The sequence below is a fragment of the Balaenoptera acutorostrata genome, chromosome 3, assembly GCF_949987535.1.
Source record: "Balaenoptera acutorostrata chromosome 3, mBalAcu1.1, whole genome shotgun sequence".
In the NCBI taxonomy this organism is placed as follows: Eukaryota; Metazoa; Chordata; class Mammalia; order Artiodactyla; family Balaenopteridae; genus Balaenoptera; species Balaenoptera acutorostrata.
Window position 1 is genome coordinate 19,460,862 of NC_080066.1, and position 15,713 is coordinate 19,476,574.

Consider the following 15,713-nt stretch of genomic DNA (forward strand, 5'->3'; position numbering starts at 1 on the left):
AAAATTAATTGGAGTTTCCTGCACTGGAAAGAACCTTTGAATGGGTCACAATGCACCAATTTTGTCTTCTTTGAGGCAACCTGGCTGTGAAGAATGCAACAAGGAGTCAAAGTCCATAAAAATATTTGATAATCAATAATGATATCAGGGACTTCCCTGGTGGCGCAGTGATTAAGAATCCACCTGCCAATGCAGGGGACACGGGTTCGATCCCTGGTCCGGGAAGATCCCACATGCCACGGAGCAACTAAGCCCGTGCACCACAACTACTGAGCCTGCGCTCTAAAGCCCACGAGCCACAACTACTGAGCCAAATCAGTAGTTTGGCTCAACAAATCAAGGGTAAAACAGTTAACTAACACAAAACCTTACCTTTCATTCCAGCTCTCTTTGTATCATCAATGGTTAAGAGTATTTCTACAGCACTTTGAGCATTATCAGATAACTTTTCTTCACCTTCAGGCCAAGGGATATCTATAAATACAAATAAACTTGTTAATCATTGCTCAAGACAATAATACACAGAGATAAATGAGATAAATGAATCTATCTTAATAGGAGAAAAAGAATCACCTCTTTTCAGAATATTCTGGAATACTTGCTGGGGTGTTTCATCGTTGAAAGGGGGAATTCCTGTTAGAAACTCAAACAAGCAAACTCCAAGTGCCCACCAGTCTACTGCAGGACCTGGAATTTAAGAGGAAGCAGCTGAACTTGCAAGCATTTTCTATAAATGTTTGATCAACTAAAACATTAACTGTGGATATTTGGGCACAATGAAGACCCAAAGGCTCGTTTCCTTAAGGCTTTCTTCTGGCTTCGAAACGTGCAAAGACCCAAATTACCTTCCTTTAGGCAATGTGGTAATTACTTTCTTGGAAAATATTGGGCTCCATAAGATGATACGGAAAAACCCGAACGAACTTTTTGGCCAGCCCAATAGAGGTTTAGATTGGCAATTAACATGGCTAGTTAAAAAAAAGTTTAAAAAGTTATTAATAACCTCTGATATTCTGGATACTTATTTGTGCTAAATCCTAAAACACAACCAAGGAATGCATTTAATCTAAAAATTATTCTCTAAAAGAGTATTTCTTAATTTCAAATCAGGAAACAATAACATTCAGATGATTCTATAGCCCACTCGTTTCACAAAGGAATGAGATGAGGTAGTAATATTAATGCAAACTGGAGGATAACCTGCTAACTAGGGAAAGCCTTACCTACAGAGGGTTTTTTGTTTTGTTTTGTTTTTGCCACGCACACCACGTGGGATCTTAGTTCCCCCGCCCGGGATCAAACCCATGCCCCCTGCAGTGGAAGCACAGAGTCTTAAACACTGGACTGCCAGGGAAGTCCCCTTACAGAAGGTTTTAATGTGGCTTTATTCCTTTTAAGAACATAGGGGGACAAATTAACAAAAAATACTCATTTAAACTATTGCTTGAGGACGTAATTAGAAGATAAGTCTTAATAAATAGGTAAAACTGATTTCTTTTTTTTTAAATTTTTATTGGTGTATAGTTGCTTTACAAAATTGTGTTAGTTTATACTGTGCAGCGAAGTAAATCAGCTATACATATACGTATATCCCCTCTTTTTTGGATTTCCTTCTCATAGGCGTTCCCTGTGCTATACAGTAGGTTCTCATTAATTATCTACTTTATACATAGTATCAGTAGTGTATATATGTCAATCCTAATCTCCCAATTCATCCCACGCCCAGGTAAAACTGATTTCTAAATAAAATCTTCATTGGAAGCACCATTTGTATACAAAGACGTTTTAGACAGTTATTTTAAACATGACCTTATAATCTGGTTTATATGCTTGTTTAGTTACATCTATGAACAAAATGTTTCCTAAGCAAAGGTTAATTTCAGTCCAAAAATGATTAACTTCAATATAAATTTAGAATTGAGACTCTAGTCTAGAACTAAATTTGCCTGAAAATTACTCTTTAAAATCAATTTCACAAGACAACCCTCAGAATGGGAGAAAATATTTGCAAATGAAGCAACTGACAAAGGATTAATCTCCAAAATTTACAAGCAGCTCATGCAGCTCAATATCAAAAAAACAAACAACCCAATCCAAAACTGGGCAGAAGACCTAAATAGACATTTCTCCAAAGAAGATATACAGATTGCCAACAGACATATGAAAGAATGCTCAACATCATTAATCATTAGAGAAATGCAAATCAAAACTACAATGAGGTATCACCTCACACCAGTCAGAATGGCCATCATCAAAAAATCTACAAACAATAAATGCTGGAGAGGGTGTGGAGAAAAGGGAACCCTCTTGCACTGTTGGTGGGAATGTAAATTGATACAGCCACTATGGAGAACAGTATGGAGGTTCCTTAAAAAACTAAAAATAGAACTACCTTATGACCCAGCAATCCCACTACTGGGCATATACCCTGAGAAAACCATAATTCAAAAGGAGTCATGTACCACAATGTTCATTGCAGCTCTATTTACAATAGCCAGGAAATGGAAGCAACCTAAGTGTCCATCGACAGATGAATGGATAAAGAAGATGTGGCACATATATACAGTGGAATATTACTCAGCCATAAAAAGAAAGGAAACTGAGTTATTTGTAGTGAGGTGGATGGACCTAGAGTCTGTCATACAGAGTGCAGTAAGTCAGAAAGAGAAAAACAAATACCGTATGCTAACACATATATATGGAATCTAAAAAGAAAAAAAATGGTTATGAAGAACCTAGGGGCAGGATGGGAATAAAGACGCAGACCTACTAGAGAATGGACTTGAGGACACGGGGAGGGGGAAGGGTAAGCTGGGACAAAATGAGAGAGTGGCATGGACATATATACATTACCAAATGTAAAATAGCTAGTGGGAAGCAGCCCCATAGCACAGGGAGATCAGCTCGGTGCTTTGTGACCACCTGGAGGGGTGTGATAGGGAGGGTGGGAGGGAGGCAGACGCAAGAGGGAAGAGATATGGGGATATATGTATATGTATAGCTGATTCACTTTGTTATAAAGCAGAAACTAACACACCATTGTAAAGCAATTATACTCCAATAAAGATGTATAAAAAAAAATCAGTTTCACAAAATTCATTACTGTGGTTAAGCAACTACCACCATTTCATTTTAAAACAAGTAGGAAAAAAAAAAACAAGTAGGAAAGCATCATGGAATATGCCATTAGAAAAAATAATCACATGCATTTAGAGTGCCTTTTCATCTGCAAGCCACATAATCCCATCTTCCCTAAGGAACACAAGGTACAAACAGTCTCTGGGCTTCTATTTCTATAGTAATCACTATAAAAACATACAAAACACCTCGGTTAGTAGGCCTTTCAAGCAGCACTGAGAAAGAATTATTCCAACGGCTCAGATAATATAACCAAATAACAGAAAAGTAGGGGGAAATCAGGAAAAAATGTGCATTTTAATTTATTTTACTTAGGTTAGAAATTAGGACCCTTTTCCCAGCTCAGCCGAAAATGTACTCATGTCAAAAACACATGATTTCTCCATGGATATGTCATACATACCCATATACTTGAGTCAAAGTCTAATAAGATCATGTATTGTGATAAATCATATTATCAATTATAAAATAAATCAATTATAATATATATCATTAGCCAGAGATATAGAATAAAGTTGTTTTATACTACTGGCTTTCTAATTTAAAACCCGCTTCTTTTTTTATTTATTTATTTATTTATTTATTTATTTTTGGCTGTGTTGGGTCTTCGGTTCGTGCGAGGGCTTTCTCCAGTTGCGGCAAGCGGGGGCCACTCTTCATCGCGGTGCGGGGACCGCTCTTCATCGCGGTGCGCGCGCCTTTCTCCACCGCGGCCCCTCCCGTCGCGGGGCACAGGCTCCAGACGCGCAGGCTCAGCAATTGTGGCTCACGGGCCCAGCCGCTCCGCGGCATGTGGGATCTTCCCAGACCAGGGCTCGAACCCGTGTCCCCTGCATTAGCAGGCAGATTCTCAACCACTGCGCCACCAGGGAAGCCCAAAACCTGCTTCTTTAATTTGTAAATTGATACTGTTAATTCCTTTCTATTTTCTAATAATAATAGAATTGAATGGTTTAGAAAATTCAAGCCCATTTGTAACCACTAATATTAATATTTTTAGCAAGCCTATTTTTTCAGTTGCAATAAAAAAAAAGCTATATCTACACTCTCTGCTACCTTTAAAAGTTATAAAAAAATGCCACATGCCTACATTTGTTTTCACAGAGAAGAGCAATCTCTCTGGATGTCTTCCTGCTCAGAAGACAGAAGACAGTTCATAAATAAGCTGAAATGAAAAAAAATTTTGTACGCAATGTGATCTAGTTAGACTTTGACTGTTCAGTTAAACGTGCTTTGCCATGTTCCTTTATGGAGAAATTTACTCACCCGAAGTCAGAGATCCTGCATGTAAGAAAACAGGAGTTAGGTACATTGTTTTAAAGTTATGAGTTCATTCTCACATCATTCATTGAACTAGAAGCCAGGTATTGTGCCAGATATAAGAGATACAAAGATGAGGAAGACAGCTTTCCCCAAGGAGAAAACACCCTACTCTGGGAGAGACAATACAGGTAATTTTAACACAATTTTAAGAGAGCTGAAACAAACATATGCACAAGAAGCTGTGGAAACTCAGGCCAGGGTCCCTAAGTCCCCTTGGCTGAGGGGAAGACATGGAGGGCATCAGAGGTCTCAGCAGGATGTTTGGAATTAGAAAACTAAAGAGCCGAAGTGTTTCTGGGGCCTGCGATTCCAGGGAAAAGGTTAGAGAGCAGGGAATTGTTTTTTAAAATTATAAATTGCTGTCTATGATTTATTATTTATTTATTTATTTATTTATTTATTTATTTATTTATTTATGGCTGTGTTGGGTCTTCGTTTCTGTGCGAGGGCTTTCTCTAGTTGTGGCAAGTGGGGTCCACTCTTCATCGCGGTGCGCGGGCCTCTCAGTATCGCGGCCTCTCTTGTTGCGGAGTACAGGCTCCAGACGCGCAGGCTCAGCAATTGTGGCTCACGGGCCTAGTCGCTCCACGGCATGTGGGATCTTCCCAGACCAGGGCTCAAACCCGTGTCCCCTGCATTGGCAGGCGGATTCTCAACCACTGCGCCACCAGGGAAGCCCTGTCTATGATTTATTTTAAACACCATGTATCAAATTACTTTTATAGAAAATAAAAATTTTAGAATATTTCACTAGCTAGCTAAGATAACTAACTACATGTCCCCCTAAAAGAGTGGCAAGATCTTATCAAGTAAATCTTTACATTTGAGGTTTACTTTCATACTGTATCCTAAGTTGGAGAAAATGTAAATTATAATATAGGAAATGAGCTGGCAACTCTGTGACTTAGCAAAAATGACAAAGTACCAAAACTAGTTAAGTGCCCAGAGGAACTTAGATGCTTTGGCGGATAAAGCAAGGGGATTATTAAATGTGTCTGCTTTCAATACTGTAGAGATTATTGACAAGGGTGAGTGAGGGCTGCCAAGGAGCTCTCCTGGAGGGCTATGCACAAGGAGAACTCAGACTCTAGATACAGCAGTGAATAATCAGTTCTCCATAATTGATCAAGGGATGCTTTATGGAAGAGGTGGCATTTGAACTGATGAGCAGATGAGAAGAAATTTGACAGGGAGGTGACTGGGGACTGGCTTTTCTAAACTAAGGCAAAACAAAACAAAACAGGACTTCCTTGGCGGTCCAGTGGTTAGGACCCTGCACTTCGACTGCAGAGGGCATGGGTTCAATCCCTGGTCGGGGAAGCAAGACCCCACATGCCACACGGCGTGGCCAAAAAAAAAAAAAAAAAAAAACCTACTAAGGCAAAACAGTTGTGCAATATATGGAAAATGTGAAAATAAATGTGTCTAAGTAAAATGGGAAGATAAGGCCTATAAAGAGACTGACTGAGAGACGAGACTAGCAATGAGAGCTCAGAGCCTCGAATCAGTGACCTGGCTTTCTTTTTGCAGGTAGGAAGGAGCCACCAAGCCAAACACCGCCTCTGGCTCAAGGAGGGGAGTAGCATGAACTCCATTATGCTTTAAGAGGGAAAGTCTGGTGGCAATGATTGCAAAAAAGAGAATGAAGTTGAGGAGATCAAAGAGAAAGTTATTAAATGAAGGAAAGGGGAAGATGAAGTTCTTACATGGAATAGTGGCAGAGATGAAAAAGTGAGGAGACACACTGCAGAGATGTAATTCAGCAGATTTAAATGCCTGAAGGTAGGGACAATGTTTGTGTCACCATGAAGATGGTGAACAGAGAGACAGAACAGAGGAAGAGCAAGCTAGAGGACAAGTCGAGCTCTGATACATAGCATCTGATTGACAGTAGAATACAGAATAGGCACTTTGGCCACGTGTCTGCTGCCTAGAGAAAGTCAGGATTAGAGACAGATTTTTTTTTTGGCCTCGTGGCATGTGGGATCTTAGTGTAGGCCCAACTCTCTATTCCTGAACCCAAACTAAAATAGACCTGGGGAGACATTTAGAACAAAGACAGTAGAGGGGGTGGAAGGCGGGACTTCTCTGGATCATTGAGACTAAACCAGCAGTCCAAGAACAAATGGCTTCATGTCTTCTTTCCTATAATAAAGGCCATATATGTGAGAAAAGAGTATTGCACGAGTTCATTTTCTTTTACCTTATGCAATCTAAGTACTAAAGAAATTTAAAACAATTTATCTCAGAAGAAAACATAGTGATACTTCAAAAACGCAAGATGTGCATGCCTTACCGTGGGCCCTGCCTAACAGCAGCTCTGGTGCGAGGTAGTCTGGAGTTCCCAGAATTCGCCCATCATCCATGGGGGCCGCCCCTCTTCTCACACTCTTTGGAGTTCGGTATGGAGTTCCTGACTTGACCTGATTTGGGGTCTGCTAATTTCAAAAGAGTTTAAGACACAATAAATATCTTAATTCCTTTTACAGTGAACAGAAATGCTAAAACAAAAGAAAAGCTAGGCTGCTGGGCATAAAAGATACACTCAAATACTTGATCAGTTTTTTTTTTTTTAAGTATTTAATTAATTAATTAATTTATTTATTTTTGGCTGTGTTGGGTCTTAGTTGCGACATGTGGGATCTTCATTGCGGCATGCAGGATCTTTCGTTGTGGCTCAAGGGCTTCTCTCTAGTTGTGGTGCACGGGCTCCAGGGCACGTGGGCTCTGTAGTTGTGGTGCGCCGGCCCAGTTGGCCTGCGGCATGTGGGATTTTAGTTCCCTGACCAGGGATCGAACCCGCGTCCCCTGCATTGGAAGGCGGATTCTTTACCACTGGACCACCAGGGAAGTCCCACTTGATCAGTTTTGAAAATGGCCTTGTAACTAATTATAATTATGAAAAGTCCTATTGTAAAAACCCCTAATTATAATAATGAAATTCAATAGCTTAGATAACACCAATTATTTCAGTAAGAGCTGGAAATGCAAGAAACAATGAAAAAATCCACAAGAAAAAATTCTTGATAGGATGGATCAATACAGGCTTGAGAGCAGTCACAGAGGGAGGCTGTGGCTGACAAATGAGTGAATTACTAGGACAATGCATACAAGAGAACTACACATAAACAACCTCTTGTGCTAACTGGCATTTATGGTTTTAAGGTATTTTGTTGTCTCACAAGGACTCTGTGGGACCAGCAGGACAGGTGTCATTATATTTTATAGACAAATGGCAGACAGAGGCTCTGAAGATAAGGACTTCTAAGTCACTCAGTAAGTTCTAAATAGAAAACTCAAGTCTTGTAACCCTACAGTCGAGGTTTACACTTTCTGTATTATGATGTCTCTCCGAAGGAAGGAAAAAATGAAACTTTGGGTTTAAAAAGATAAAGGTTTAGGAAAAAAAAAAAGATTTGAAATATCTATTTTTCAACTTTCTTCTATAAAGGAAAGAGATCATCTAAATATGTCCTTAAAAGGCAGTAAGGTAGATGGACTTTAATTTTGTATCTCAGAGTTGCTGTGATCAAGTGAAAATATGTGATTGTAAATATGTAAACATGTGATATGTAAATATGTGAAAGTATACAGAACAATACAAATGAAGGAGGCATTGGAGTTAAGAATGATAAACACTGCTACCTGCTTTACCTTTCTGTACTAAAACCTCCAAGGAGCCATAGAGTCCCAACAAGCAAAACAAAACTATATGATTAATATTATATAGTCTAGCTGACAGGCAAGTGTCTGGCCTTAATAGTTTATTTTTCTAAAATCTAAAGGACGAAACATTAGCAAGTGATCACTTACCTGATATGGCATGTAGGATCTTTCTTTTTGAGTAGGGGTTATAGCCATGGGATATGAACCACTACAGGCACATGAAATATCCATCACATCTAAAGAAGTAATGCTCATTTTGGATGGTTCTGAGCTATTGGATGCATTAATATGACTGTTAAAACTCCGAAAAGCCACAGCATTTCTTTTAGAGGTTAATGTTTTCAAGGCCTCCAAAGAAGGAGCTAACATTTTTCGGTTGCTGTCTTGGACGGCAGGACTCTCATCACCTCTCGGCAAGGTGCCTTCTTGGCAGCTGGGGGATGCAGGAAGTAGGTCTTCAATATTTGATTCTTCCAAAGAGGATTCTTTGATGCTTTTATCTGGATGTAAGGACTGCCTTCCTAATGGACTTTCCATGATGGAAATTCCAGGAAAAGATGAATCAGAGTCCATGCGAATACTTTTAGGAGTTCTATCATCGTCGGAACACAGGAAACTAGAACTTAAGTAGTCTTTCTTACTACTCTTGTCACAGTCGTCATCCAGTTCACACATAAGGTTTTTTGCTATCATTGGGACAGGTGATTTTTCTGGGGTTTGTTGTTTATCAATGAAAGAATTGCCCATGTTCTCCTTATTAGCACCGTCATTTTGCTGATCTCTGTATACCGACAGCTTAAGGTCCTGGACTTCAGCTGTTAAGCCTGTACTTTGATTGGCATAACCATCTCTCATTTCATTACTACTCTTATACTCGATACAATTTTTTTTATTCTGTATAATTTCCTGACAAGGACTGGAGTCAACTAACTCAAAACTTCTTTTACAACTTCTTTTCCCAAGGTGTTCTTCAGTCACCCCACTGGAATCCACAGCACATTGATGTGACTGATGGTAACCAGACTGGCTTGTGTCAGCAGCCAGATGAATATTATTTACATCCAGTTCTCTTGCTTCCCAAGAAACTTCCCCAGAAGAACATTTTTCAGCAAGGTTTCCACAAGAGTTTCCAGTGGCAGGATCAGCACTGCTGTTATGAATGGGAGAAACGGCTAACTCAAGATCCCTTTTATTGAAACTTTTGGTCTCCATGGCATTTGTAGATTTTGTACATAAAGGCTTTTCGACTGAATTACAACTCATCATTGTAGAGCCCACTGCGTTGTCACTTTCCTAAGAGGGAGGGAAAAACGGTTAAAAAAATTATGTAAAGCTGAGAATCTTTAACCTTTTAAACCTCTGCCCACTTAAGTGGGATAACTGACCCCATAAGCTACGATGGGTAGCTCTTTCCACATTCCCATGGAAAAACAGAACAATGATAATGGAGAATTAGAAAGCAATATAAACAATTATAGTATACATTTATATACATTATTTTGAGTGAAACACTGGTATAAAATTTAAACCAACTATTCTATAATATGTATTTGATGGTGTATTACATGTTATTTAAATAGGACAAATTAATAGGAATATATTCAGGCAAAACTGAGGGTAAGGCTACATTATGTATATATCTGCTGTGCAAAAGGGATGATTGTTTTGTATTTCAATCACAGGGCATGAAATACAGTTAATGGAAAATTACAGGCTAAAAATATTGTTAATGTAAACATGTATCACTTCATACAAGTATAATAAAACCAAGCTGACAAGATGAAGCTAAACTAACAGCAATTTGTAATTAAAAACCCAAAATAACAGGAGTTAATATCCATTGTCAACAATATAAACTGATGATGCGTTGATAACAAAGTGCTTTTCCTGAAGACTGTTTGAATTCCAACTCTGCAGGTGCCCTTATGTGATCAGAATTTTGGACATAATCTTGCAAACTGGCATATGGTAATCAGGATTTTTACAAGATTACTCAATTAGAGTGAATCTTCAATAAACCCTAATAGTGCATATTTTTGATATGTGAAAAATCTAACTTTATTAACTTACTTAGTAATAGTAAGGAGCAGTTAGTCGTGAACAAAAAGACAATTCCTAAAGTACAACTCACTGCTCTGGAAGCACAGAAAATGATGCATTTGGGGATTAGCACAGTTTATCAGCGGTCCCCTGTGGTCCATTGTCACTCCTCTGACCTAACCTGAGAGGCTCTACTGTAACCCAATCATTGCATTCCTTAGGGATGCAGACGAGGGAGGAAGAAGGTTAAGCTATGTATAGTTTGAAATATTATATAACATGCTTTCTTGAATAGAAAAGAGGTAAAATAATAGAATGGAAATCTGGCTTTTCCTGAAGCATTTATTACCTAGAGGGCAATCAATAAGGAGAGAAGGAAAAAAGATTGAGAAACCCTGCCTTAACTAAAAAATAATTTGACCTTACTCCTAAAATACACATATCCAACAATAATGAAGAAAATCATGCTACTGAGAATAAGGAGCAAATACAGTCCAATTTATTTTATCAAATGGAAGGTTTACTCTTTGTGTATTAACATTATTCTAAGCTAACATTATTTTGTCAGCATTCTATAAAGGAAACTTTATTATATTTTTAGTTCCCCTCAGCTTTAATAGCTTTAAAAAGCCCGAAACAGAATATATAAATTAAGTAAGATAACTTTCAGTAAACTTATTCACTTAGTAAGCAATCTCCTTAGAATAGATACTTTCAAAGACACACCTACATTACCTTTGTGGTCTAAAAGTTATTTCTGATCCAAAAGAGTTACCATTCCATTAAATGAGAAACTGACAGAAAACAGTAAAGAAGGAGGTAGTATAAGTTTAAAATAAGACAGGTTAAAAAAACTCAACAGGGCTTCCCTGGTGGCGCAGTGGTTGAGAATCTGCCTGCTAATGCAGGGGACACGGGTTCGAGCCCTGGTCTGGGAGGATCCCACATGCCGCGGAGCAGCTGGGCCCGTGAGCCACAATTGCTGAGCCTGCGCGTCTGGAGCCTGTGCCCCGCAGCGGGAGGGGCCGCGATAGTGAAAGGCCCGCGCACCGCGATGAAGAGCGGTCCCCGCACCGCGATGAAGAGTGGCCCCCGCTTGCCGCAACTGGAGAAAGCCCTCGCACGAACCGAAGACCCAACACAGCCAAAGATAAATAAATAAATAATAAAAAAAAATAATAATAATAAAAAAAGAAGTCTATATTCCTTGAAAAAAAAAAAAAAAAAAAAAAACTCAACAATCTAAGGTCTGTGTCAGGGTAGGGAATTAAAAAAAAGAAGTCCATCTAGATGCCTAGAATGCAAACATTTACTATTAATATACTGCAAAAATAAAAAAATTGTAATCTCATATACTGAGCAAGAATAATTTCACATTTGAATGAGAAATGAAATATTTCAAGAGAATTTGACAGAATATAGAGGAAAATGAAGAATACCTTGACTGCCATTCATGTAACCATTTCATTTCCTTACAGAATTTGTATGAAAAGGTACATAGCATTTCTATCATTAATTTGACACACATAGTTGGTTTTGGGTAATGTGAATGTCACTCTGACCTGGCAATCCTTTTCCCATCTGGGACTGCTGTGGCACTCGGATTCCACACTGGACATGAAGGTGTGGGATTGACTGCTGGTGCTGGATGTCGCCAGCCTTTTCCTAGACTGGAGGAGATGGGAAGTTAGACACTTCACAGGCATCCCGGGGTGGGAGGCAACGGTTTCAAGACCTGTGGGGAAGAGAAAACATTGAAGCTTATGTCACATCTTTCCTACTTTCCCGCTGATCCCGAATCTTTACAGATAATTAGAAAAAGTATTAAGTATTTCATATCAGAACTATTTCCGTGTAAACATTATTTCATCCATAAGGATGGCTTTGGGTGGTTTTGGCATACAAGTACTGTTCTGAAAGTTAAAAAACAAAGCAAAACTCTCAATATTCATAAAGTAGAAATCAGGACAAGGGAGCGAATTTACATAATTAGGAGGAAATCCATTTTGAATAACCATTATCCAACTTGAAACTTTTCTTGATGAAGGACCATTATTGATGTGCTATATCCAGGTGTGATAGGAGGCTGGAATGGGACTACGTTTACTTGATTCAATTTGTATTTAATTAAAACTATGGCTTTATTTTAATGTTGAGGTTTACATGCTTACAAGTGTGGAATTATATACATCCATAGAGACTTTTTTACACTACTGGGTAAAACAAATAATAGTGATTTGTCTCTAAGAGTGAGCCAGTGCAAGAAAGCAGCACCATCTATATGATACAAGTTCCTGTATCTTATATACAAATAACGATGCTAAAAATTGTTGCTCTGGGACTTCCCTGGTGGCACAGTGGTTAAGAATCTGCCTGCCAATGCAGGGGACACGGGTTCGAGCCCTGGTCTGGGAAGATCCCACATGCCGCAGAGCAACTAAGTCTGTGCACAACTACTGAGCCCGTGTGCAGCAACTACTGAAGCCCGTGCGCCTAGAGCCTGTGCTCTGCAGCAAGAGAAGCCACCGCAATGAGAAGCCCGCACACTGCAAGGAAGAGTAGGCCCCACTTGCCGCAACTAGAGAAAGACCGCGCGCAGCAATGAAGACCTGATGCAGCCAAAAAACAATAATAAATTTTTAAAAATAAAAAAATAAAAATTGTTGCCCTGAACTTAAAATGAGACACAATAGATAATCATGCTTTTACTAAAGATCACAATACATGCATATAAAGATTTTATATGTATATGAAAAGATATGTATATCTTGTTTTCTCTTTCCTGAAAAGGGTGAACATGACTTTAATCCCAAGTAAATTCTTAGTTTACTACAATTTTTTTTATCTAATAAACCTTAGAATTTTAAAACTGTAAGGAGATTTTAAAGTCAATCTAAAACAACTTTCTCTTTGGCACATAAATCCTCTCAATGGGATTCCTGAGACTCACTGGACACTGACCTTGACATCTGAGTAAACTGCTCAGCTGCCTTTCCCCAGCAACATGGGAACTTGTGTCTGATCTAATGCATCTGTACACTGTATATTTGCTACTGAGCTCCTTCTGGATCACTGATACGATCAGACCATTACCTGCTTTGGAACTTTTGGTGGCTCCCCTTTTTCTACAGCTTACATTCCAGGCTCTCTGTAACAACACTTGATCCTTCCCCATGTACCTTCCCAATCTACCTGCTAAACTTCCTTTTTCTTTGCACATGCTTCCCATTCTCACATGTTGTCCTGTTGTCTGAAGATGGAAGATACTTCCATGTGTCCATACCTTTGCTCATGCCTCTATCTGAAATGCCCTTTTCCAATATACTTGGAGCTATTAAGATCCTATTTCTCTTTTTAGGTCCTGCTTGGCTGTTCCTATATCTTTATTTAGAACCATTCTTGGTTTTTCCAGTTAGCAATGATCACTTTTTGTGTTGAATCATAGTATTCTTCCTGTGGCATTTATTTTATAGGACTGTTATTATTATCCCTTTATACCTACAATCACCACGAAATTACAGGTTCTCCGGAGGCAAGGACCTCTCATATTCATCTTCATATTCACTCATGTGACCAGCACAGTGCCTACCACGTTCTGATCAGATTAAAAAATGGCTGAGGGAGATGCAATCATTTCCCTTAAGAACAAGGCTATAAATCACATCTGCATATCCTATATTTTAACAGTTTTCTGTTTTGTTTTTCTTTTCCCAGCCACACCACGCAGCTTGCAGGATCTTAATTCCCTGACCAGGGATTGAGCCCGGGCCACAGCAGTGAAAGTGCCGAGTCCTAACCAGGACCACCAGGGAACTCCCTAACAGTTTTCTGTTTATCAAAGTTATATATATATTTCAGCTATTTTGATGTTCACAGAAGTGTTTGAAGAAACAAGAGGAAAGGGTCAGTGGACAGAAAACTATATTTGCAGTCAGGAATTAATTGACCCACTTACTAGTATGTAACTGAAAGCTTTCAAATATTAATTTTCTCATTTGTAAAAAGGAGGCAATTCTTTCTATCTACCTATCAGTCTATCCATCCATCCAAGATATGTACAGATTTGAGGACCAAATTCAAAACAAGGTAAAATCTATGAAAAAAACAACACTAATTACCCTTCAAAGCATCATTATTCACATTCCCAAGATGATGAACATGCATGCAGACAATTAAATTGTCCACTGTTGATAAGTTACAGAGGGTGAGGTTAAGTGCTATACAAATGTCCCACTTGCCTCCTTTACTAATTGACTTTTGTCTTTTATTGTGTAATAATTAAAAACCATACCTTTACTTCAACTATTTTATTTCAGAATCTTTTGGAAATAATTTTATAAAGGCACAGAATAGTACAAGTACTACATCTTCTCCATATAAGACTTCCATAGATTCAGTATAGTAATAGTCACCCAACGATCATTACAATGTTATAGCTAATTGAAGAATTAACTTGACATTTTATTCTGCTGATTTAAAGATCTGCAACAACCCCTGTCAGAAATGGCATTTACATGATGAAATAGAGGAATACCACAGAGCGTTTGAATATTTGAATATTCCAAAATACTTTGTTCCTCAAAAGACACATTTAATGGAATAAACTACCTTTTCTTTTATACTCACATGAATTTAGTAGTTTGCTAGAATAAGGAGTAATGTCCTTTTGATCTATAGACATAGGACAAGTTAGTCCTTGAGAAAGCTGTGATGTTTCAGATACATGGGTTGAAAGAATATTTGCAGAATCTTGACTTTTTTCTGCAACTGGTGTGTGCTATTAAAAAGAGAAAGAGAAAAACAAATGCTATGATTTGTTCACATAAACACCTTCACAAAAACACCTCCTAAATGCATAGACTGTTATACACCTAAGTAGATAAAATGTTGAAGTAATTCAACATGCTTGATATTTTAATTCATTTAAATGGCAATCATGAAAGGGCATATTATATGAGTTTTTTCTTATCAAGTACTTACAAATCCCAAAGAGCTGATGAGAGATAATACTTGTCCAGGGGTTCTTGAATAATAACCTTGCCTAGGTTTAGCCATAGATGGTGTTGTAAGAATATCCATCATATTGATATCTATGTATGGAAAGAAAAGTATATGATATTCTTCAAAAACTTCAACTGTCATTGACTAAGTCAATACTTATTTGTTCTGAACTTTGCCTCACTTTCCACATTATTAACATTATCTGTAAAGTTGGCTTGTGCAAGACAAATAGAGCTAGGAAAGCCATCACGCCATACGGTAAACATGTACGACTAAGCAGACAGAGAAATACAAACACCATATGTTCTCTCTATATACAGAATATAAAAAACAAAACAAAACAAAAAACCAAGCTCAGGGATACAGAGAATTGATTGGTGGTTGCCAGAGGTGGAAGTAGGGGGTGGGAGAAATGGATGAAGGGGGTCAAAAGGTAAAAATAAATTAATCAATTAAAAAAGATAAATACAAGAGTGATATCTAACTGGCAAAAAAATAATTCTTGGTAATAAAGTATTAGAAAAGGAGGTTGAGGGGACTTTCCT

At 38.3% G+C, this 15,713-nt stretch overlaps 1 protein-coding gene across 7 annotated transcripts in view; it reads right to left on the reverse strand.

Annotated features, from left to right (window-relative positions):
• MASTL (microtubule associated serine/threonine kinase like) overlaps positions 1-15,713 on the reverse strand; it is a 77,089-nt gene that overhangs the window by 44,691 nt on the left and 16,685 nt on the right. For 6 of the 7 annotated variants that reach the window (XM_057543117.1, XM_057543120.1, XM_057543116.1 and 3 more), the window contains exons 5-11: positions 15,148-15,257; positions 14,794-14,944; positions 11,730-11,902; positions 8,275-9,420; positions 6,758-6,899; positions 574-687; positions 373-474 (exon numbers count right to left, since the gene is read on the reverse strand). In XM_057543117.1, the coding sequence (XP_057399100.1) occupies positions 373-474; positions 574-687; positions 6,758-6,899; positions 8,275-9,420; positions 11,730-11,902; positions 14,794-14,944; positions 15,148-15,257 (1,938 nt within the window). The remainder of the gene's footprint in view (positions 1-372; positions 475-573; positions 688-6,757; positions 6,900-8,274; positions 9,421-11,729; positions 11,903-14,793; positions 14,945-15,147; positions 15,258-15,713) is intronic. The other variant, XM_007167395.2, reaches the window with a different exon arrangement.